Source organism: Artemia franciscana, chromosome 3 (genome assembly GCF_032884065.1).
Source record: "Artemia franciscana chromosome 3, ASM3288406v1, whole genome shotgun sequence".
Lineage (NCBI taxonomy): Eukaryota > Metazoa > Arthropoda > Branchiopoda > Anostraca > Artemiidae > Artemia > Artemia franciscana.
The window spans coordinates 30,607,216-30,633,201 of record NC_088865.1 but is presented as its reverse complement, the minus strand read 5'-3'; the positions used below and the strand labels follow the sequence as shown (position 1 = coordinate 30,633,201).

The 25,986-nt window shown below is 34.4% G+C and overlaps 2 protein-coding genes across 2 annotated transcripts in view; one reads left to right on the top strand and one right to left on the bottom strand.

Annotated features, from left to right (window-relative positions):
• The window catches only part of LOC136025146 (protein TAPT1 homolog), a 62,592-nt gene extending 61,142 nt beyond the window's left edge, over positions 1–1,450 (bottom strand). Inside the window, exon 1 of the mRNA XM_065700895.1 lies at positions 1,362–1,450. The gene's annotated coding sequence lies outside the window, so the exon portion shown is untranslated. The remainder of the gene's footprint in view (positions 1–1,361) is intronic.
• A 2,611-nt stretch (positions 1,451–4,061) lies between these two features.
• LOC136025145 (telomere length regulation protein TEL2 homolog) overlaps positions 4,062–25,986 on the top strand; it is a 47,511-nt gene continuing 25,586 nt past the window's right edge. Inside the window, exons 1-5 of the mRNA XM_065700894.1 lie at positions 4,062–4,193; positions 14,805–14,884; positions 18,692–18,813; positions 20,866–21,008; positions 25,716–25,831. Coding sequence (XP_065556966.1) covers positions 4,153–4,193; positions 14,805–14,884; positions 18,692–18,813; positions 20,866–21,008; positions 25,716–25,831 — 502 coding nt within the window. The 5' untranslated portion in view covers positions 4,062–4,152. The remainder of the gene's footprint in view (positions 4,194–14,804; positions 14,885–18,691; positions 18,814–20,865; positions 21,009–25,715; positions 25,832–25,986) is intronic.

The window sequence follows — 25,986 nt, the reverse complement described above, 5'->3', positions numbered from 1 at the left end:
CAAAACTGTTGACAACTTCAAAAAAGCAATTGACCAAGACTGGGCAGCGATGGAGTGGAAACTACACTGGGAGGCCAGTGGATCTACTCAACGGAACTAGACAACGCACTTCCACCTCCATCACTCAACCGGCAAATCTACAGGATGTTCACCCAACCTTATTCACCGGCCAGTGCAATTTAAGGTAATTTAAGGTAACACATGTCAAAATATATTGAAAATAATAATTTTGACTATATATTTTGGGGGTTGATGGTACAGTAGGCTATGGCAAAGCAGCTTCAAAAAGTGTTAACTACAATTTTTCTGCATACCCTATTATAAATAAATTATTATAGAAGTGAGTCTATTTTTTAAGTTTCTAAAATCCCCCTTCAATGAAACTAAAAATGCATAATGTGGGCAGGTTTCTGCCCACATTATCTGCCACAGAAACAAAATTTCTGTGGAAAATAGGGTTGCAATGATGAAACATCATGACCATAACAAACAAGGCTTAACCAATCAGACTTTCCCCCACTGGGCTCATAAAATAATATGCTGTGCTCTATAGGTAATGTTACCTGTAAGCAAAATCAGATGTTGTACTGTTAACCTTTCATAATATTTAACTAATCACTTATTTTGCCAGTGATTGATTTGCCAGTTTGAATTTCATCATAAGCCATTGTTACAATGACTACTATTGTAATTGTTCATAAACAGCTGGTTAATTTAAACTCAAGTGTGAAAGTAAACCATCTTGGATATTGGCATCAATAGAAGTGTGAGTTTTTGAATTATCTTTTGAATTCCTACTATACAAAAATTACCATTGATGACTGGAATTGTTATTTAAAATACAATTTCTTCCAAGTTCAATTTATTAATATAATACACATAATAAATAAAATACTAAGACATATAAAATAAAATTCACATTGTAGCCTACAACCCTAACTTTTCCCTTAGCTTCAAAACCCTGCCCACTATATGTATTTTTAGTTTGCCCCATGGAGGAGGAGGGTCAAAGACAAATGGATGCAATTCTAGAATTAGCATTTCTGAGTGCTATAGTATGGAATGCTATATGCATTCCAGCTAGGCTTTACAGCATAGTTTCCAGGTTAGACAGCTTGTGATGAAACTAAAAATTGCCTTATTTAATGCTTTTTTAGTTGTTTTGAGGATCTCTAAGGCTTCCTTCAAAATTGCCCATGTGTTATAAGTTTACCATTTCCATTCTGATTTGTTCCCAAAAGTAAACCTTAGACCAAACACTTTTTCCTATTTTGCATTTATGCTTATTAAGTAAAATGAATAGATATCCAGGAAACAAATATGTGAGGCAAGATTTTTTTCGGAAAAGTCTTTATTCTTACTTATTTCTTTAGGTATTTGGTGGGATCTAAGTATGCTCCAAAGTCATGTATTTTATTTTTAATATTTCTGCGTCTATGAAATTAATGTTGCCGTGAAATAGTTAGGTTTCATTTCGAAATGTTTCATTTTTAGCAAGAATGTGTCCATCTTGAAATCTCGAAAACTGGACGTTATTTTTTTGCCACTTGCATTGTCAACCAGAATAAATATTGTAAAACTCTTTCAAATCATATTAATATCAAATATAAATGAAAATAAAAATCTAAAGAAACCGTCAACATGAAACAACTAATCATGAAAAAAGAAACTCACGAAAACATATAAATAATGAAAAAATTTGTGGAGACCTGAGTGAGCGAGTCAGTGAGTGAGTCTGAGAGATTGAGTGATTATCAGTGTGACTAACTGAGAGAGTGGGAGTGAGTGTGTTTTAGCCCCATTTTGAGTGGGAAAGTTTATGTGACCATCTCTTCCATAAAAACCTTTTATACCGCTGGGGCTTAGCTTACAATTCTTGCCTCCAGGCACTGGGGTTTTGTGTCAACTCTTTAATAATTTCCATCTGATTTTTAAAATATTTTGAAAGAAGTTACTATAGCAAAATTCAGTTAGGTACTTTTGGAGATACTCATCAAATGAGCCTTTTCCAAAGTATATATGATCATCCCTTTCATAAGAACCTTATATACCCCCACGGTTTAAGTTGCAATCCTTACCTACTGGCTCTTGGGGTTTTGTCAACCCTGAAGGCATTGCTATATGGTCCTTGGACTATTTTGACATAAACATACTATCTCAAAATTTCTATCGGATTTCTTTTGAGAAAAGAGGGGGGTAAAGTGGGGGCTAGCTGCCCTCTGATTTCTTTTGAAAGGATGCCAAAATTTGTATTTATGACCACCCCTTTCGTATGAAGTGCGATTCACATGGGAAAATCGTTCAAAAACTTTCGGACGGTTTGGAGACCTGCATTTTTTTTTCCATACATCATCTCTCTAAGCATAGGGTAATATGGCCTTTTGCCTTTCAACAAACACTCGGAAATTTTCAGCTAATTCACCCTTAATGTTTTCAATATACTATTTTCATAACCCGGTTAAATACTATTTTTCCATTACATATACTCCTCTTTTAAATCAAAATCCCATGTTTACTTGAACCGCCAACAATCCCTGGATTCCGACTCAATTCCCAACGCTGTGTTTAAAATAGACTACTACTACTACTAATAACTCACTGCAGCACCAAGCCACCTGAGGCCAACACAGCTACCCACGCTCCTCCTCCAACCTAATCTATTCAAGGCCTCCGTCTTTACACCCTCCCAGGAAGTTCCCATTTCCTTTAAATCTTTATTTATGACATCCTCCCAACCCAGACAAGGACGACCTGCTTTCAGTGCAGCCCCAGACGGTTGGCCAAAAAGGACAATCTTCGGTAATCTGTCATCCTTCATCCACAGGACGTGGCCTAGCCATCTCAACCTTTCATTCATTCTAGCCCTGGAAAGCGGGATCGAACCACATTTTCCATACAATATACTCTTTGAAATACGGTCAGTCAGCCAGGTACCCAGAACAATCCGTAGGTTGTTTCTCTGGAAAACATCCAGTAGATTTTCATCTGCATTTCGGAGCGCCCATGCTTCAGAGCCATATTTGACCACTGTCATCACTGTAGCTTCTAATATTCTAATCTTGGTTTGCAGACTTATCTTTTTATTCTTCCAAGCTTTTTTTTAACTGTGAAAAAACACCTTGAGCCTTAGCTATTCTACTTTTAACATCTTCACTGCTCCCACAGTCTTGACTAATAATATTACCAAGGTAAATGAAGCTGCCAACCTGATCAATATTTTCGTTATCCAGCGTCACCTTTTCATCTTCACTTATTCCTAGCCTTAGCGACTTAGTCTTCTTCAAATTAATTTTCAAGCCTATTTTAGCACCCTGAACTCGCAAAAACTCTAAAAATTCAATTATTTTGTTCACACATTCATCTAATATGCTTAAATCATCAGCATAATCTAAGTCCAGGAGCGTTTTCCCTCCCCATTTGATTCCGTGGTCTCCAATTGCCTTTACTGTGCTCCTAAAGACGGAGTCCATCAAAATGATCCATATAAAGGGGGAGAGAACACAACTCTGTTTAACTCCTGATTTAATACAAAACCAGTTGCTAACATCATTTCCTACCTTAAGCGCAATAGATTTATTCTGGTACATAGCACAAATCACTTTAATGTATTTTTCTGGTATACTATACAGAGAACAGACTAATGCCTCGATAATTATGCCACTTGAAACAGACTCGTAGTTTTAATAGCTTGTAAGCACACGGTTTCTTTTTTTTCTACAGCATTAGTTCAATACAGATAGATTCTAGTGCAATGGGTTCATCAGAAATAGTATCAGCAGTTCAAACAGATTGGAGGCTGAATCCTCATGCCCTACCTCTTCAAGTAGCAAATTCAGGCTCACTTCCTCCTCCCTCTTCTCTCCCACAAACTGTCTGTGAAATTATCAGTGAAATTTCGAAAGTCATTCTCAGGTTATTGTAGAACCAGTATTTTAATTCTTTTAGAGCACAAAGTGCCTTCTGATTTACCTTGCTACTTAACCGTGAAGGGTGTACTCACTGTGATCGGTTGAGCCAAGAAGTGCAGGTATTCCAAAAAAACGTCTAAAAAGCTTTGAATATTTACCTTAAACCTGCGTTAAAGAAGTGGAAGAAATACAATTTAATATTGCACTTTTTATTTTTTGCTCTTACTAAATACAGTTTGAAAAAATGATTAATTCATGGAAAATTAGAGAACTAATGGACAAAGCGTAAGTCTTTGTCAATGTTCTCTCTCAGAGACCTTTCTCATAAGCCTAATTTATTTATTTCCATTATGTAGGCCCGAACAGTCTCATATTGCTATAAAAACTTTACTAGCCTTGGCCTAGTGAAACTATTTTTCATCAGTGTCATATTGTTTCTTTTATTATGGTCTTTACTCTTAACTTTCTTCACAAATTTTATCCTGAACCTTCAAATTAGCCTAATATCTTTTTTTTTTCATTTGTAACCAATTGAAACATTCTGAAAACTAGCCAACTATATAGTATCTACCATTTGCTGAAACTTTCCTCTTACACTCAAAAACATCAAAATCTTTGCATGACAAAAATAAATATAGAAAATCCACATCTCAACAAGGCAAACAACATCCCAACTTTCACAACTGGCTGAAATAGGCTACTTGACTAATAGATTTTAAAAATTTTCCCTAACCTTGCAAATTCTAAACTGTAAAACTAAGCACAATTCACTATGACCCTGTATTCCCTATTCAGGCAATTTTGACTGGTTATTCCTGCAAGTAGGCCTAGGATGCTCCTAATAGCCTAGTAAAAAAAATGGGGCTTTCATTATCTGGTGAGGCACAAACAATTTGTAATCCTGAATTGCCTCCCTTTCTTGAGCATCTTTTTTTTGCACTTTTATCCTGCTCCAAAGGGCTAATGTTCTTACTAGGCTATTTCTTTTGCTCTGCTGAGCTAAATCTGCTGCAGGCTCTTGGCTAACAGGAATATGATACTTCCCACTAACAAAAGCTTACACTTTTTACAGAAGCAGCACTTCCAAAATCCTAACCATTAGTAGGCCTAGCAGAATTTTCTAATCTACTTCTCATGTGAGATAATCTGGTTATTCTGATTTGCACAAGCATAAAATGTCCCAGGCTCATTAAAATCATTGTTGGGGCTAGCTATCTCATCATGCATATATGTTTCCATTAATCAGACTATTTTGTTTACTTCCATTGTCATCTACATTTTAAAATAATATTCAATTTCCAATAGGTCTTAAATTCTTTTGTATAAAGGAAATATTTTTGATAGGTCCTGAAGCCCATTAACAAGGCATCAAGAGATACAAAGTAGAAGAGAAATATATGGTAAAATTCTAGTTGATTGACTTTTGGCTATCTTGGAAAGGGGTTAGGTTAGGAAAATGAAACTTTCAGGGATGAGTCTAGAGGCTAAAGTATGTCCTGAGAATGTATTTTGATGTACCCACCTCCACTCCTTCTCCTCTAGAGGGCCCTGACCTTGATGACCTTTAAGAATACGCATGTTATAAAAGTGAAACCTTGTAAAATAGATCTTCTGCTTGAGTGAAGTACAACAAAATTGTTTTCAACTTCACAGCTTTGCTCAATCCCAATTTATAAGGTTTGAAAGATATACAAATACTTTTCCAAAATTTTGAAAAAAAAACATTGATTTGGCTCAGAATTCTACCCAAATAACAGGAATTGCATTTTGAGAACTAAAGGCAGAGAAAGGGCAACTGGTAACTGAAAATTAAGGTAAAATGTTGTTATGTTAAAATTTCAATAGGTATAGACCTGTCATGTAGGCAAATTTCATGGCCCTCTAGAGGGAGAAGGAGTGGTGGTGGGTAGTTTCATTTTCCTACCCTAACCCCTTTCCAAGATAGCCTGAAGTCACTTAACTAGAATTTTACCAAAATATATTATCAGGGTTGAATAAGGGTTCATCAGGAAGGGGTAAGGGGGGATCCCTGAATCATTCTATTGCTGGCAAGTTTGATTTAAGGTATATTTATTACTTCTATAATTTTATAAGTATTTCTCTCTCAGATGTAGAAAACCAATACAAGTTTAAATATTGCTTCACTTAACCTCCCTCTTTGATAGGTAAATATACAGTCCACTTCAAAGATTCACAAAATATTTTAGAGTAGTATTACTCTTTTCCTAATGTCAATTGTTCACTGTGAAATAACAAAAAAGAAAGAAAAGAGTCACTAATTTGAAAAAGAAAGTTTGAGTATATAGAATAGACTCTATATTTATCCATTAGGGGCGAGGGTAAAGTTTAGCAGTACTCTTGTAGGAATGAGATAAGTAAGTTTTTATTACTGTCTTGTGGTAGTTTTCTGAATTTTTGGTAGCCATTCTCTAATTTAGAACAAGGTGTCATTTTGTGGGTCCAAAATAAAATTTGTAAAGGAAGTAACTAGTAAATTTTTAAAAAGCATAAAAAGATACATCTAGTGGTAAATTCTACTTAGCTGATTATAGGGAAAAACCCAAAATCTGTTCTTTTCAAACATTGAGTGCTAACTTCCAGCAGTTGTTTGAATCTGAAGTACAACATGTCATCTATGCTGAAAAACAGCATTATTACACACAGTATTGACCTAGTGATGACACTAGTACTCTCCTGCAGTTTGATGAGACAAGAATAGAATTAATTGTGGTTCTATAGTCAACGTCTGTCACCTAAACCATATATGCAAGCAAGTGGTCCAACTCAGAATACAACACTATCCCTTTTTTTATTGTGTTATCCTTTTGAATAAAAAAAAAACAGATCTCAAAGGAATATCACTTGTTACAGAGCTTAAGAATAGAATAGCTGCTGGTGAATAATAATTTGCAATCTATGACCTATATATTATGTTAAAAACTTGGAAAGTGAGGGAGAAGTCCCTCCTTCAATCAGATAGAGAACTCCAAGCTGCAGACTGAGCCAATAGTATAAATATGAGTGTTCTCAAATATTTTATTTATTAATACCAAATATGGTAAGCTTTCAAGCTTGTCACAATAATTATAATAAATAGAAGTTATGACAACATAATACACAACATAATACACAATACAACTGACAACATAATATACAGATATAAATCAATGAAAATAACGACTACAACAAACACTGACAAATAATACTATAAATTATTTTAAAATGATTTACTTTGAAAGTTTGTTTCTGCTAGTCTTGTTTTGAATATATTTATGTCATCTGTTAGAAATGTTTTAGGTGGAAGGCCATTCCATGGCTTCCACACCCTGCTGTAAAATGAATGTTGGCCTATTTTCCTTTTTGAAAGTGAGGGGTACAATTTATGTGGGTGGTAACGGGTCCTGTTAGTGTCATTAAATGTGAAGAACTGTGATGTACTTATATTATCAATGCCTTTGATTATACGGAATGTGTTAATAATGTCTGCCCTATCCCTTCAGAATTGAAGACTTGACAATCCTAGCCTGTGCAGTCTATTTTCATATGGCAAATGTTTCAAATAAGGCACAAGCTTAGTTGCTCTTTGCTGTATTTTTTCAACCCTTGCTCTGTCATTTTTATTCAATGGATACCATACTGACGAATTGTATTCGAGTATAGGTTGAACTGTTGATTTATAAATTCCATCTAAGACATAATAGCTGATAGTTTGCCTTACGAGTTACTTCAGAGACATGCTTGTCAAACCTAAGACTAGAATCAAAGTGAACACCAAGGTCACGGACATTTTCAACAGGTAAGATTGAATATCCAGCAAGATGGTATTGGTAACTTTGTTCTACTTTGCTGAAGTAATGGACAACCCTACACTTATTTTCGTTGACAAACATGGAGTTAGCATTACACCAATTGTGCACTGCATCCAAGTCTTTTTGAAGCAATGAAGCTTCATCTGAATTTGTCAAGGAGCAGTAGAGCTTTACATCATCTGCGAACATTTTAAGTGTGGAATGGTGGACAACAAGAGGCAAGTCATTGATGAAAAGGCAGAAAAGTACTGGACCAAGGCAACTACCTTGTGGAGCGCCACTTAAAACTATCTCAGCAGAGGTCAAAGCATCACCTACAATCACTTTCTGCGTCCTGCCTGTTAGATAATCACCAATCCAATTCAATGTTCTGGCACCAAGGTGATATACCTCACACTTTTGAAGTAAAAGCAGAATGGAAATTTTATCAAACGCCTTAGAAAAATCTATATAGATGGAATTAAACCTGAGACCTTCATCTGCCATCCTATGGAAGTCAGTAATATGTTCATTTTTTTTTTCACTTAAAAGTCTCTCATCTGTGAAAGTGATACCTCACTGGAAAGCAAAACAAGCTCTGGATGCTACTATACTGGTAACTCAAAATTCTCATCTACCTGTCTGTATAGAATAGAAGATAACAACTAAAGTAAGCAACACCAAAACAAGAAACTCCAGATTTCTCTTCTCTCTATACTAATGTTGATCAATTTACTAATAAATCAAATAGCTAAAATCTATTGTTTATTCTAAGGATTATAATCTGGTCCTTTTGACTGAGGTTTTTTCCAAGTCTAGTAGGAGCTGACACAAGGATTTCCATGTCAAGATTCCAAGGTATGGTGTCATATTTAACTACACTCCTCAGAATGCAGGTGTGGTATGTTTGCACTGTTCAAGAATTGCTTTAGTATATGGTCATTATGTTTCTCTGGTAGTTTACCTTTTTTTTTGAATCTGTGTGGTTTGACTTATATGATGGTAAAGGTGAATTAATAACTAGAGTAGTATGTATTTATAGAAGTATGTCTGCTCCATATTACCAAGAAACCTAGCAGAATCTAGCAAAGATGCTGCATAAAGCAGTTCTAAATTACACAGGGAGCTTAATTATTGCTGGTGATTTCAATCTTCCAGACCTCATAGGGAAGGATGCATACCTGTATGAATCAGTACCAGCCAACAGAAGCAAAAATAGGTATCCTTTCACAGATTGCCTTTATCATCTGTATCTCTAGCAGAAGGTACAACAACCTAATAGAAACTGACGTTTCCAGAGAGCAATTCTACTGGGCCTAGTATTGTTGCAGGATAAAGACCAGCTTCAGAACACAAATTGCTTACCCCCTTTAGGCAAGGATAATCATTCAATCCTAGAAGTTAATCTATCTTTTCATATTATTTAATAAATACATAAAAGAAAACTTGTGTAAAGTATGGCTTGATCAGAAAAGAGTTGGAATTCATATTTCGGTCACCTCTACTTGAAAGAGATGTCAACCAACTATGGATTAACCTGAAAGACAAGCTACTTACCTTTGACAAAAAGCACATATCAGTCATATTCCTGCCAAAGCCTAAAATGTAGCCTTTCATGGTCCCCCAGATATATAAGGAAAGAAATAGGAAAGGACAGTACTAGAGAAAATACACACAGAGGAGGAAAACTGGCAAAAGTTGGCAAAAGCTGGCAAAAGCTTGAAACAAACTTAAGATATTAACTAGACAACTTTTCTCAAGTTTGAGTCCAAGCTAGCTGATTGAGCATGTATTCAGCAAAGATCACAGCAGACAGTCAGTAAAATTATTCCATACAGATGATGGTAAAGAAATTACTAGCCTCAAGGACATTGCCAAAATCCTCAATAGGCCATTTGTATCAATTTTTATCTGTGAACTCCATAGTCCTCTTCCTCAAAACCCATCATATAATACCCCTAAGTTGATGTCACCTATTCAACTCTCTCCTTTAGTAATCCAAAAGTAACTTTAAGTGTAGATGCCAACAAGTCTTCTTGTCCTGATAATTTTCACCCAGGAAAACTAAAGGAGCTACCCAAAGAAATTGCATTACCACCATATTATATGGAACCATCACTAGACTTATAAAAGGTACCTACAGACTGGAAGCTGGCCCATATTACCCAAATATTTAAGACAGGTGACTGTACAAAGCTGGAAACTACATGCCTTTCAGTCTAACTTCAGTGGTGGCCAAACTTTTGAGTGTTTTGTGAATGCTGAGATTCTGACTCATTTCTTTAATAATAATTGTTCCCCTAAACAACATGGCTTTCAGCCAGGTAAATCAGTTGAGACTGATCTCCTCAAGACTTAAAGCATGCAACTTTCTGACTGGTCAGACTCAGTAGGTTTGCCGTTTCACTGTTAATGGTATTACATTTTCTCTTAACCATGCATGTTATAAGTAGAGCCCCCAAGGCACTGTTTTGTACCCTACCCTATTTCTGATATGCATAAATGATATAGTGAATGAAACATAAAATGATATCACTCTTAATGTTGAGTCAGCCTAGAAATCAACAAAGCTACTGAGTGACTTTTTTAAGATTCAAACATGAACACCAAATTGGCTGCTTGAATATAACATATTGAAGTGCGGATGTCCTCTACCTTGATAGCAACAATCCCCATCAGCCATATAGCATATTCAATCCTAATTCACTGTCTAATTGATTGATGACCAACTGAATTTACAAGGCCACTTTGCAACATGCAATTTCAAAAGCAAACTCAAGCCTCAGTCTCCTGAAGCAAACCATAATTAGCAGCTCTCACACAGTGTTTCCTAGGCTCTAAAAGGTATTAGTGAGATCTGCTTTAGATTTTGAACCTGACATACCTCCTCTTCTTTTAAGAAGCATTCTAGCCTAATCCAGGGAGTTTTTTTTATGTAATACCTTAAATTAAGTATTTGTGCATCACAAAGTTTCAAGCTGGCCTACAAGATTTTTCATGCAACAAGAGACTAGAATGCTTGCAGTTGTTAACATTTGTCTTTAGATGCTGCTGTGGAGACAGGATGCTAACCTACAAGTATAATGCACAACAAAATAACCCTCTACCAAAAATTGAATTACAGCACCATAAGAGGCCACTCACAAAAGCTGCTTAAATAACCTGTTAATACGTGAATGTAGCAACATTTCTTCTCTAAACATGTTGTCAACAACTGAAATAGCTTCCAAGCTGAAATAGTGACTTTGTCTGGAATTGCATCCTTTGAGTCCATACTTTACAAAGGATGGAGTAACAAGTCAGGGAAATATGAGTGAGACTGTCCATACCATTTAACCATCTACTGATGTTAACTCCACCTACAGTTTGCCATTATTTCAACAGAGCACACCAGAATCAACATGGACCTTAATTTTGCCCAAAAGTGCTTATTTTCAAGGCAGTAAAATATCTGAACATCAAAAAGTTTGCCAAAACACCTTACTATTGCATAATTTAGACTGCAAATTTATCTCTGAAAGTCTTATTGTCCTAATTCTACTACTGTCAAAGATAGCAACTGCCTTTCATACCAAATTTTACTCTCAACTGTTTATGTATTACAACACTTGGTAATTATTACAGTAGCACTATCAGAAATAGGTCTAGAGCACAAATAAGGTCCAATGAAACCATTAGAACCTCATACCTTTGCTAAATATTGATTTAGAAGATTTTAAAAATGTATTTATTATTTGTAAAACTCCTGGTATGGCTTAAAATTGGACCCAAAGCATTAGAATTTTTCACAGGGTCTCAATTTGAAGAAAAGTAAACTTAACGAAAATTAAACAAAAATAACTGTTTTGCCATGTTATTTCAGGCAGACCTATCTTCTGTGTACTTTTTTATCCTTAAAATTAAAGGAAAGGTAGATATGAAAGCTTAAAAGCATTTTCCTTTCCTTATTCAAATTCTTCATTTGTTTGTTAAAGTATGACCTATCTTATTTTTGGCTAAAACCTCTCTCCACAACCATGTAGTAATCTATGTGTGTTTCCTAGCTTAATCATTTTAGTTTTCCCAACTTCTTTTGAGTAGTGCTGAAAGTTTGTATTTTTTTTTAAAAATAGGTAATTTAAGAGTTCATCTGAAAAAAAAAGAATCATATTTTAGACATAAATGCTATTACTGAAACACAAGCTAAAACCATCCTCATGCTTAAGCTTCACGAAACAGAATGGTTAAGGTAATTGTCAAACCCAAGTCTCTACCAAATCCTTATAATATAGGCTAACTATCTATCATTTTTTTATCAATCTCCCAATTTAAAAAAAAAGAATTAGGCCTATATGCCATTGTTGATTTGCTTCTCATTAGAATGCCCAAATACAGATGTATCTTTATTAGGATAAGCCTACAGTTTAAAACTGACTTCACATACAGGCATGCACATACATTTTTTTTTGGGGGGGGGGGGCTAAAAATAAATATATTTTGTGGAGCAATGAAAAACTAATTTGCATGAGAAGTGCTTAGAAGTTGAAGATTGTTTAGGATTTCAGGTGAGGGCTGAACTCACCCCCCCCTATTTTTGGGTCCATGTCTATGTATTATTCTGTTCTTTTATTGCAGATTGCTATTTTTGTCTGTATCTGTTCTAATTTCTTGGATTTTCATAAATCTATCTGTACTCTGCCTCCTTTCAGATGCAGTTGACACTTCCTATTACTGATATTGTTTAAAGTTTCAAACTATGCCTTGGATAGTAGGGGATCCAAAATGGACTTCCTAATTAGTAGTAACTTGTAAAAACAAAGTTTTCTTATGAAAGTAAAGAACAAATTTGAAACCTAAAACAAACAAAAATTGATGTGTCGTTGTTTATGAAACATATTTCTGAAAAGCTGTTTCAATTTAACTGGCTTGTTAGATTTCCCTGTATTTGTGGAATCCTGTAAAACTAGTTTAATCTAAAAACCAAGCATGCTTAAGTTGTATCGAAAATTAAGATTGTATAATGAAATTTAATGATTCCGTGGCTGGTAAAAGACTATTGAAAGCTTTGTAAATTATTCTTTTATTTTCTGCAGGATACTTGAGGGTTTTTCTGCTCCTAATCCTGTTTTGTTGTGTTGGTTTTGTGTTTTCAGTAAAGCACTAGTTTTTACTTATTTATTATTTTTCTATTCCTACACCAAAGAGGAAGATAAAGAAGATATTTACAAAAGGGACATAGGCCACCCAAATATCACTAAAATCCTTATTCCTAAGTATAGGATAAAGCCCAGAAAGGTAAAGAACAGAATGATCTGAAAAAGTAGAATACAGCTTTTCAAAGGCAACACGATTATATTTGCGTCAATTAGCTACAATTTTAGAGTAACCAATCTGGATCTTTACTCTAGAATATTTGGAAACACGACAAGCAAGTTTATTCAATATTTTTTTTTAATATATTGCATAAACTGCAAAGCAATAATGTTGTTTTTTTTATACAGATATATATATATATATATATATATATATATATATATATATATATATATATATATATATATATATATGCAGATTTTAAAAACCTGAAAGACATTTGATGTATTTGAGACATTTGAAAATGATTCAACATGTGTAGTTGTTATGATTGATGGTAATTCATGTTGTTGTTAATGCAATTTTTCTACTGCAATGCTGCCAAGAATTTTGAATTTCCAATAAGAAAGTATATTTTCATTATTTTTGCTTCTTTGACTTTAACATTCCAGGAGGATTAATCATTAGAAATGGAAATTGTAACATTTGAATCACCATGGTCAAATACCTTGGACAGGATAAGTACAGTCCCTAATCTTGACGTTACTAACCTAGCCTAGCTCTGTTAGCCTACATATGATTCATGAAACTCATTAAGGGGCTTGGAATAGGGAACATGCAAGATGGAGGGAACCTTTGGTCTAGAGTTTTCAACTGTAAAGATTATAATGGTACCCTCTTCATGCTTTGCAGCCTTTCCACTCTAGAGATAGCAACTAAAGTGTCATTTTGGGGTGCCATTTGGCACTTTATGATGGCACTATCTTGTCAAATTTATAAAAAGTATACAGATATAAAAATTAGCAGTCAAGTGAGCTTTTTAACAGCTCTAATTAACTGCAGAAGAATAGGAGACGCGTTGGTGCTTCCCATGCGAAAGTGTAACTTTCCTTATTGTTCACATTGTTGTTGTTTTTTTCTCTTCATGAATAGGGTTTTTGACCTTGCTGATTCCATTGGTATGCTTTCAATTTTGGTCCAATGCTATTTTTGGAGGGTTTCGGATTCTTTTATAAAATTCATATAAATTTGTATTTACAGTAAAATTTTAATGTAAAGATTAATGAAAATAATAGTTACCATTACTGAATAAGTTACAGATGGCATTTTTTTTTTCATTTGACAATTTTTTCTTTCAAAAGTCATTTCCAAATTTTAGTTACAATAAGGCAGGATTTACTCTTTGGTAGGTTGCAGCAAACTATGCAACTATGATATAAACTTAAAGGATTTATTATCAATGATGAAAGGATGATTGTTCAAAATAGCAAGAAGATAAATTGTTTCCCTTAAGAAATATTTTGAAGGATAATTAACAAAAACTTGTGATCCTAGGGTCTTTTGTATGAACATCAAGTCGAAGTAGTTTGAAATTACAGTGGTAAAAAAAGCTTCTTATTTACAGTGTTCAGACATATGACACTTAAATAAATTCAGTATTTTGTTGATGTTTGGGATACTTTGAATTTTACCTATTTATCCAATTGGTTTATACTATTCTTTTAAGCATCTGAAATTTTTTAATTTAATGCAAATTTTTAGAGACCTCCAAAGTATTATAGAAAGAATAATTTTTGTTTTTTGTTTTTCAAATGTTTCAAATGAACATTTTTAAAATTTGTCAGTTATAATTTTCAGTTGGTATCTTTAAGTTCTCTGGTAATGAACTAATATATTCTTATTATGCTCCCCTTCAATAATTTTTGATGACCATTTTTGTTTAGTTCTTAATTATAGATGTCCAATTAGTCCTGATATAATAAATCATAAAAACCTGATATCTTCATTTAATCTGACTTATGATTTTCTTTTTAAGCACAAATATGGTAATGAATTACACAGAAACAGAAGCAAAAGTCAGAGAAGCAACCAATGATGATCCCTGGGGTCCTTCAGGTAGTTTTTTATTCTGATGTGCATTTCCAGTGGTTTTCCCATAATTTATACAGTTTGATTTGTTGTGCCATAAATTAGCCTACCTGATGTTTCTTGTTTTTTCTATTGTGTTTTTTGTTGGATTAACAAAATCTTATTTCTTATTAGTCATCTACAAGCTGTATGTATGGCTTGTCTTTGGAACAAAATAAGTGTATTTATTTCACAAATTTGATATTTATATTTTCCCCTAAAATCAAGACATTTGTATCAATTGTAAACGGAAACTGCGTCAAAGCCTCAATGAATGGTCTTTTCACCACTCTCTGCAAAGCTGGAGATGATTTTCAAAAGAGCCTGGGCTGTTCTATATACAGTCATTGGGATCATGACGCCAGGGGTCTCAGATTTCACAAGAACTTGGCAGATTGGGTCACTAATCCCTTTAAAGCTGACCAAGGTGACCATAGCATGTGAATGTTTTTTATTTATTTTTTTTATCTTCCTGTTTTTATAATTCTCCCTTTTTAGTTTACTATTCTTGTGATGTAACGTTTATGATTCATTGTCTAGGGGGTGAACTTTGCTGGCATGATCTCCAATAATGTCTCTTACAAACTGTTTGCCGCCTGAGGCCAACACAGCCAGGCATGCCTCTTCTCCAACCCAATATATTCAAAACCTCACTCTTTACGCTCTCCCAAGAAGTTTCCATTTCCCTTAAATCTTTCCTTACAAAATTCTCCCACCCCATTTGGGGGTGAACTACTTGTTGTTTGGCCCTATATGGCTGCCGAACAAGGACAATCTTGAGCAATCTTATCATTTTCATCTATAGAACATGTTCTAGCCACATCAGCCTTTCTCTCATTGTAGCCCTTGAAATGAGGATTAAACCACACTTTTGTACAGCTTACTGTTTGAGATATGGTTACTCATTCATGTAGCCAAAACAATCTGTAGGCAATTTCTCTGGAAAAAATTCAGCAAATACATCTTTATTTCTTGGACTGCCCATGCTTCAGAACCATGCCTAACGCTGTCATTGCTGTAGCTTCCAATATTCTAGTCTTGGTTTGCAGCATTATCTTCCTATTCTTCCAAACTTTTTTTATCTTAGAGAAACACCCTGAGCATTGTCTATTCTACTTTTAATATCTTCACTGCACCCACCATCTTTACTAATAATACTACCTTAGTAAATGAAGCTGCCCACTTGATTGATCTTCTTGTTACACAACATCGTCTCTCCACCCTCTCTAATTCCTAATCTTAGTGACTTAAACTGCTTAACTTTAATTTTGAAACCTATTCTTGTACCCTGAAGTCGCAAAAACTCTAAAAATTCTTTCATTCTGCTAACATTTTCTTCATTTTTAACATGTCATGTCTAATTGTTTTTCAGTATAGGTGAATCTAGCTCCTAAAAAGTTAAGAAGCAATTGCCAAGTCCTATTCTTTCCATTTAAATTTATTTAATTTCATTTTTTTATTGAAAACTGTTGGATCAAGATCACCTAAGTACATTTTGCTAGGGGAAGGGAAAAATTACAGAATATTCTTTTTCGCCAAAAATGTATCATTTGAATTTGAAATATGAAAAACTGTAAATTTTTATTTATGTTTTTTTTCCCATAGAGAGAAGGGAGGGGCGTAATGCCCTCTCTCCTTTAGAGTCCTTTTCTGCGTAGGTTAAATTACTGCTATTGGCTACAGCTCACTGCAGCACCAAGCTGCCTGATGCAGTCATAGCTATGTATGCTCCTCCTGATGCCAAATCTATTCAAGCCTTCCTCTTTATACTCTGTCAAGAAGTTCCAATTTTTCTTAAATTCTTCCTTACAACCTCCTTCCACCCCTTTAGGACGACCTGTTTTTCATTTGGTCTTAGATAATAGGCCAAAAAGGATTATCTTCCGCCATCTTTCATTCTTCATCAACAGAACTTGTCCTAGTCACCTCAATCTCTCTCTCTTGTTATGGCGTTAGAAAGCAGAATAGAATCACATCTTTTTTGTAGGCTACTGTTTGAAATATGGTTAGTCAGACGGGTGTCCAAAGGGATATGCAGACGATTCCTCTGGAAAATATCTAACAAATACTCCTCCGTCTTTTGAAAAGCCTATTTTTCAGAGCCATACTTGACCACTCACTGGAGCTTCCAATATTCCAATCTTGATATCCCTATACTTCTGAGAAACTGTAAATTATAAGTATAAATCTATTCCTATTATGGGGATTTTGGAAAGTAACCCCAATTGGTAAAAAAAAAGAAAGAAAATAGAAATATGCATTATGTTCAACAATATATCATTGCTTTGCATTTTCATGTGTGTGAACTTGCTGACAAGCTGAAAAATAAGGTCACAGACTGGCTGATGTCATATCAGCAGGTTGTTATGCTGATGGAGTTGGCAAGCTTGTTCAGAGATATATAAAGTGCTTAAATGGTTATGCGAATGCAGAATGATAGATCTGAAAATTATCTTTCATAGTGTATAATACACTCCTTTTTATTCATTTTGGTGTTTTGTAACATGTTAAGAATTACTTTCCAAGGAGCCCTCGTATTTGTATTGATTTTGTCAAGTTATATTTTTTAAGTTCAGTTCTTGAATGCTTAATAAAAAAAGAAACATTGTATATATGTATGTATTTCCAAAAAAACCGTCGGGCCATAGGAAAGATAAAAACAGAACATAGACATAACAAAACCAACAAAACACAAATTAATTAAAAAGAAAAACGTATTATATATGAATCTTGACAAAATTATTTATCAAGAGACACATCTTTCACGATGTATCAGCCCTTCATCAACATCTGTCAACAATAGCGAAAAATACTCATTTCCCAGATCCACAAATTCCTTACAATTCCCCAATAAATAAAAATATTCTCTTCATCTTCCCCACACATCGGGCAAGGGACTGGGTTAACAATATATCCCCTAGATTTCCTCTCTCTTTCCCCACTGTCAATCGACGCTCCCCTTAAATTCAAAATCTATTTTATTTCTTCCCCTTTCAGCCCCAACTTAAAATCAACTTCTACTGCTCCTTTGTGTTTCGCCGTACTATACAGACTCAGTAATCTCAAGGCCTCCTTCCAAGCCTGCCACTGCTGCATTCTCATGTAACCTTTCTTTTACCTATCAACCACTGTATTCGAATTCGATACGAATTCCACCTTCATTCCAAAAATAGGAATATCCTACTTCATCTAAAGTTTTCCTGCCGCCACCCTACCTCTATCTTCCAACAAACTAAAATACGCTTCTTTCGCTAGCCTATTTTTACTTCTTAAAAATTTTAAGCTAAATATTGTTTCTCCTTTTGTTGCTTCATTTTCTTTCTTTATTTTTTATTTAACAGGAATCATTGCACCAATAATGCCAATGTACCAAATGTGTTGGTACTCAATAATAAATCTCATAGTCCTTTGAACAGTTTGAAGATAGTAATGTGAGGAATAATTCCTCTAAGAGATTCTTGTCAGTTGATCGCTGAATTAATCTATTTGACAAATTGTTCCTTTTTGCAAGTCTCAGGGTAGTCAGGGCATGCATGGTTACAACAGGTTTCTCTAATTGGCCTGCCACTTCAGTTATAAAATGCTGAGGGTCAAAATTGAATAGTAATTTTTTTTTAAAGGAATCCACATATTAATGTTTAAGAGGCCTAGCACTTATTCCATCTATTCTAATGTCGAGTATAAATTTCCAATACTAGATATATATTTGCTATTTTAGGTCAACTAAATTTTACCTTTTTTATAGACTTTAATTACAGAGGCCCAGTGCAATAGATACAAAAGCTTTACTTACAGGGAGTTTAATGACAGAATTAGCTCAGGCAACCTTTACCTATGAACAATTTCCCGAAGTTATGCAAATGCTTTGGAGGAGAATGCTACAGGAAAACAAATCCAACTGGAGGAGAACATATAAGGTTGTTATTTTGATTAATCTAATCAACTAATACTGAATTATGCTAAAACAAATTTTGAGACTACTGAGATAAAGTTTTAGGAAACATAATTTTAGGAATCGTATCATTAAAAGAGTATCATAAGATCATAATTCTATCGTTATCATAAAATATAATTCATGTCATACTATGTAATTGTATAAAACCGTAAAATTGAAGATGCTCAAACTATAATCTAGGAATTGTTATTTATTATAAATTATTTTAAAGTTTATATTAATTGACTATATGTCAAATTAGGACAGATTTAGTTTCATATGTAATTTGAGGTGTATATTTCCATTCCCACTTTCGAAGATTATTTAGGATTCTTTGATTGAATTTAATCTAAATTATTTCCCCATAGTTCATATGAATATGTTTTGGTCACATATAGAACCTCTTTAGGTTTTGCAATATAAAGCAGTAAAATTTTTTGAAAGTATTTGTCTTCATCCTGTAATTATTCCTGATGTCTCAGAAACTGGATCGTTTCTAATTTTTGAACCTCTGTTGCTTATTTGTGGATATGTGTGGCCTTCTGATGCGTGTGTATGATAGGAAGTAACCCGAAAGTAAAGCTGTTGTAACAGATATCAGATGGGGCATGAACAATTGAATCCATAACTGCAGCTTTTGGTCATGTTTGGTAGGATTCCATTAGATCATCTAGTAAAAAGGTTAATAAAAAGAAATCTTGATATCTCTATCCCCCCCCCCTGCTGCGCAAAGGTAAGTTTTTCCAGTAAATGAAATGATGGCAAGATTTCATATAGTTCTCTGGCCTATGAATCGTAATGCAGCTGGACATGTTTCAGTCATGGTTTGAGCTCAAGCCTTTTATTAATCCGAAATCTTTTAAAACCCAATTAGAATCGAAGATTAAGATAAAGTGTAAAAGACTTCAATTTAGGGTTTCAAGATGAACATTTTCAGAATTTATTTCTTAAAATTGTAGAAAAAATATTCTAGTCCGAATTAGCAGACGTTTTTTTACATTTCTTCAAACGATTGTCAGCGTCAGAAAAACCTTGTGTCTCCGCTATTCTACTTTTTACTTGCTTCTACTATCTTTAGTAATAATATCAACTCAGGCTGTAAAACCACCCACTTGATCTATTTCTTTGTTACCTAATATCACCTCTCACCCTCATATTTTTCTAGTTTAAGTTACTTAGACTTCTTCACATTAACTTGCAGACCTTTTACACCCTTATATTTATGATCGTCTTAGCCTATTAATTGTGTAGCTGTTGATTTTCTGTGAAATATATTTTTAGAAGAAGTTATTTCAAAGTTAACGTATAAGAAATTGGATAAACCCAACAGATTTACAGCATATTTGCAGAAAACAGCAGTTTTACTTTAAACTCAAAATTTTAGCAAGGTTTGCTCAAGACTGTTTTCCAAATTGTATTTTAATCAGGCTGTACTATAGCCTATGGAACAATGGACTCCTTCCTTTTTACTTACTTGAACTGCAATTTGTAATTTTGAGTCTAAAAGTGCAATTTATTTGTCATTGAAATCTGCTCCTCTATTTTAGAATCAAGCATTGATCAGACCATAAATTCAATATGCTTGATTGACTCATAATTTTGTATGTGTGAGATATTCCCAACAGAAGGATTATTTCGACAAAAAATATATTGGCTTTTGGATACTAAATAATTTTTGGAAACCACTGAAATTTGTAACTAAGTTGAACCAGTTTAACGTCAGTATATACAAAAAATCTTGTAATGCTATTCCGTTTAATGATTGGGGAAAAACGAAAAAAAACACAATACTAGGAATATATCCTCTTTACGAATTTACTGTATTCTTTGTTTAAGGAAACTTAAGGATTTATAGATTACATGACTAGTTTCGTTTGCTGTAACGTTCTCTATAAAACACCTTTTTTTTTCTATTCCAAACTAGTGTTGTGTTCAAAAGATCAGTTAATGAGGAAATCTCGGAGGAAATATTTATTTATTTTTCTAATTTCACCTTGCCATTTCAACAGGGATTTTAGATTTATTTATTATTTAGTCTTTAATCCTCTTGTGCTATTTGGTTCGGAACGGCTCTGAGCGCGTGGTCACTTCTGCCCGAGATCACTTATATGATTTACGAAGCCTGGAAACTTTCATTTACGTTGACGAACAAGGGAAGGACCAGGGAATCAACATTAGGTATGAAATTATCGAGCTTTTTGTATGTTTGCACACATCTGATGCATAAAAAGTTAGCTAGTTCCGCCTAAATCATTATTTGTGACGTTTCTTGTGCTTTTGTTCTTTTTCTAATATCTAGTGCTGTTGTGTGAACTGAGTCTAAGTAAAATGGTAATAATCTTACTAAAGATTTTAGACTATAAAAACCTTTTCTTCTACTTACCTTAAATCAAAGTCTTTATGCATACAGTCCTAGATTACTTTGCTAATAAAAAAATCTATATAATTTACTTATCAAATTCTTATTTATTTTGTTATTAATATCTGGTTAAGGAATTCATTTTCGTTTCTCTACTGAAATTAAATCGGGCAAGTGTTTGTTAATCGTATTATATTTATACAATTTTGGCAACCATGCCGATAACAGACATGCTCTGTGAGCTGTGTAATATCCCCCAGCTCGTAACGTGGGTTATACCCTAAAGCATGACACTATTAGACTCCAGATGCCAGTTGAATTATGTCAGAAATGCTATCATTTCCGCTTTCTGTAGAACTGTCATTTTCGCAACAAGACGGGAGTTCTCACTCCCTCAGCACTAATATAAGAGAATTAGCGTGGTTCTTAGATAGTAGAAATCAGTACTTTGTCGTAGCAAAGTATCATAAAAAAATCTTCTTTGGTAACTTAAAAAATGGACTAGAATTGTTATTTTCGTTGGATTGAGCCTTCTCCTGGTAACTTACGATAACTGGATTAATACAATCATCATCTAAAAAATAGTAACAAACCAACCCGCACCCAGGACCTCCCTACTCGGGAAAATACCAAGCTTGAAACTTTTCCTATAGGATCATCAGACATCTTGAATTTCGTGGTAAAATTGTATCCAATCAAGGTTGCGTACAATCCTTCTAAAACCATACAAGTTTCCTTGTGCTAGTAACTTATGGTCAGTAAATTTCAAATTAATGAATTTGTATGTTTAGTCACTAGAAAACTAGATTATTTTGATGTAGGCCTATAAATTGTTATCAAAATTGTGTTTTTGTAGTTTTTGTTATTATTGGCTCGGATTGTTTGTAGTTCGTTTCCATGAATTGTTCGATATCTTGGGTAAGCGAATTTATTCTTATTTTGAGTTTTAGGTTCGCTATTATCTTTGGTAGAAAAATCGCGAAATGTTTGATCCAGGGCTCTCAAATGTTAGGGGGTTCCCTGCTTCCTCAATCCCTGCTGTTAACATTTGGGTTTAGTTTGTTTAGAATTTCTACACTAATAATAACCACCCCCTAAAACGTGCACCCCTTTGAATATTTCTAGAGAGGAGGGAGGGGGCAGGGTCTGAAATGTCAAAAATTAATCTTAGGGTTCTAAGGTTCATTTTTTGAAGCGGGCTATTTGTACTAATTCTTTTCCAAGGGCATGGCACGTAGTCTTTCTGCTTTCTGTATAATGAGTGTATGAATTTAATCTTTATGTTGCACTAAGCAATAGTTATACAAAAGCGGGGAACTGTCACCATACAGGGTCTATTTTTCAGAATTAGCCCAAAAAAATCCCCAGTAGTGAATGGAGCTACCCCTACCCCCTCCATTACTATCTGTAAGATCTCTTACTAAAAGGTAGAACATTCAGGCCTAAAAAAATGTATACATAAGGTACCCTCCCCCACTCGTCGAAAGATACACTGACCTCCCTCCATAATAGTTTTTATGCCACTATCCATTGCTAGTTATTCAAATCTTGTTATGCTAATGACCTTTGATGGGCAATGTTAAATTTAATAAATTTTACATATTTAGAAAAGTAAATTCCTTTGACGAATGTATTATTGTCTAACCTTTTTTTTAGAGTTTCAGTTACTACTAGAGTGAACTGCTCTTTGCTGTTAGTTCGTTATCTCTAACTGTTTGGTATGTAGAATGATGCAATTTTTATGCTGACTTCAGACATGTTTTTTTTTACGTTTAAAGATGCCTACTAAAGGTTATTACCATTAAGTTTATTTAAATTACTTTAGAAAAAAGGGAAGAATGCCCCAAAAGTGGTATAAACTGGATAATAGCTGTACCACCGATTTGAACGGGTCTAAGAGGTCTGGAGGAGAGGTATCGGTCCTCTTATTTACGAAAATATGGGATTTCAGATTAAGTTTTCTGTAAAGACAGTTACAAATGCTTATTTGTTTTATTTCTACCAAGGAATTACTGTTGTATTGAACCAGTGGTTGTAGAGTACTTGAAAGGGTTTATTCTAACACAAATTTAACGTTCTAGTAAATTTTTTAGTAATATGAAATTTAAGATCATTTTATGTCGTAAAACAATATTTGGATTAAGCATTAAATTTTGGTCTAAGGACTGGGAGGCCCTCTCTAATTTTGGACTTATTTTGCGTGTAAACTGAAAGATTAGATTCAAATGTTTCATACCTTGGGGGGGGGGGGGGCTGGATTACAAATTAAATCTGTAAAGAACAAGATTTGTCTCAAGAACTCTCCATCTCCATGTAAAATTAGAATATTATGATCTGGAAACTGATTTTACAGTGATGGTTGTATTAAACTATGATTATGCTTTGAACTGATGGTTTATCGTTTTAGAAAACAGAGAAGGGTCGCATTCAAAACAAAATTTGGGAATTTTAAGAAAAAAAATATCTCTCCACTTTGAACCACTGTTTTTCATCCTTTTATGCTGCAGTCTTGGTCCGAATCGGGTCAAAATGTCATAAGAAAAAAAAGACAATATGACCGTTCTTTTTGAGGGATCAAAAGTCCTTGTGAAAACTTAGGAGTTTCCATGGCCACACTCCCATGATGTTGCACGTTTCATTCTTAATAGTTTATAATTCATATAGTATAAACATATGAAAAACGGACGGGAAAAAAGGTTTTGAAATGAAATTAAAGAGAGATGTTTAAAATTTAAACGAATATAAAATATCCCAAGTACCACGAGAAGGGTTGGTTACCCACTAAGCCCCCTGCTCTTTGTATTCAAGCGGAATCTATGCTTTTAATATAAGAACTATCGCAGGACATTCAACATTTGCCCTTTGTCTTTACAAAAATTTAAACTAAGAAAATTGGCAGTTTCAATGTTACTGAAAACTGCGGATGCTGAAGTAAATACACTCAAGTGTGCAGCTGCTATCGATACTTTGTGACAAAGTGATGAAAATGTGATTTTTTTTTTTAAATTCAACCGTTACTGTAAAGAACAACAGGTCTAGAGAAGAGGGACAAAAGTTCCCCTCATATTCAGGAAATTCGGAATTGTTTTTATTTTTAATGTCTCCCTGAGCTTTCATGTAGAATTTTTTTTATTTAATATAAGTAGATTTTGAAAGGCTAGACAGTGGATCTTCACAAATTAAATGTGTATGACAACTGCTTAAAATAATAAATTTTGATGTCAGAGTGAGCAAAAAAGGATGGGCTCCTCGCACAATTTGGAGTGATACTTCTTTCACTCAGTTACCAATCACTATACTTCTATATGAGAAGCCTGAAGAAACGTTTGTGAACACAACAAGTCCTCAATTCGAGGTTTAGTAAGAGGTATACTGCAGCACATACTGCTACAAGACCACCTCGTCCAGGAATATTACAGACAATATCCTTGATTGCCCCAAGATTAGAGTCACTAGCGGACAGAAGACAGAAAGTAAGAGACATGCGGGGAAACTCAATGCAGCAAGTGAAAACAGATTAAGCCTCCTAGGAAACCCCTGTACAGCTGACTTGGATGAGACGACGATGTGTCTATCCAACATTTTTCTAGACAGTCTGTGTGAAAGTGGAGCCAGTGCCCTGGTATGCCCTGCGGTACTTATAAGAGGAGCTGATAATGGTCATTATATTGGAGTATTGGTACCAGTAAGACGGAGTAAGCTCTGATCCCTCAAACCTATTTTGAGGCTTGCCAAAAGGGGTCTTTGGAGGCCATGGATCAATAACAAGACTTCTGTGCCGCACCTTAGCTTCCAAGGCTTTTCTTCTTGGCCACCCCGTGGACGAAATAATCACTGGAAGCACCGGTATTAGACTCAAGTTAGCAATCAAAGAAGAGGGGAGGGAAAGTGCTATTCTTCGGTCTTTTTGCAAGGACTTTGCGTACCATTATGCTGTTTAAGAATATAGACAACTTTTTACTGTACTTCAGAAAATGCGCTGAAATGAAGTGGGGTCAACTTGACCATTAGATTCCTGTTTTTCGTAATCATTTACGAGGTCTCTGGTCATAACAGTAGTTCCTTTCATTGCCCGAGAACTCTTGCTACTTCTTGTCAAAAAAATCTTTTCTATTTTTCTTTAAGAAAATTTGGTTATTGGGGTTTGAAATGTACATTTAATTCTTGGAATTTTTTTTTGGTGGAAAGTCTGGATGTTAGTAAACCTTCGACAAGATAGCCTGCTCTTGGGAAAATAACTTTGAATCACCTTTAGTTCTTTAGTTATCCGTCTCCATCTCCCCCGAAGAAAATATTCCAGACCCCTGCTAGGTTTTCTATGCATCTATACTTATTACTTAGTTTTCTTTTATTTTTTCTGTTTCACCTTGCGCATTAAACTTAGCTCCAGATTATTATTACATAGGCACATTGTGATTATTATGGATCTATATTTCTCTAAGGGTTCTAAAGTAAGATCAGGATAGTTGGCTTTTCTTTTGTCTAGTCCATTGTGTGTACATTTACTGGTAAGTTCTGAATTTCAGGCATAAAGCAAAAGAGCTGATGGATTTCATTCAAGATGATGATAAACTGAGAGAAGAAAGGAAAAAGGCAAAGAAAAACAAAGACAAATATGTTGGAATGTCGAATGATAATTCTTGTAAGTCTTTTGGATGTCTCACCTCCTGTAAATTTTAAGTTTCCATGCTTAGAATGTAAAGTTTCGAAACGTATAGTGTAGCATCTTTGCTCTAAATTGATGTTTAGAGGGAACTCATGTCTCAGAGCTCTTATTTCAATTCCTGACCAGATCCG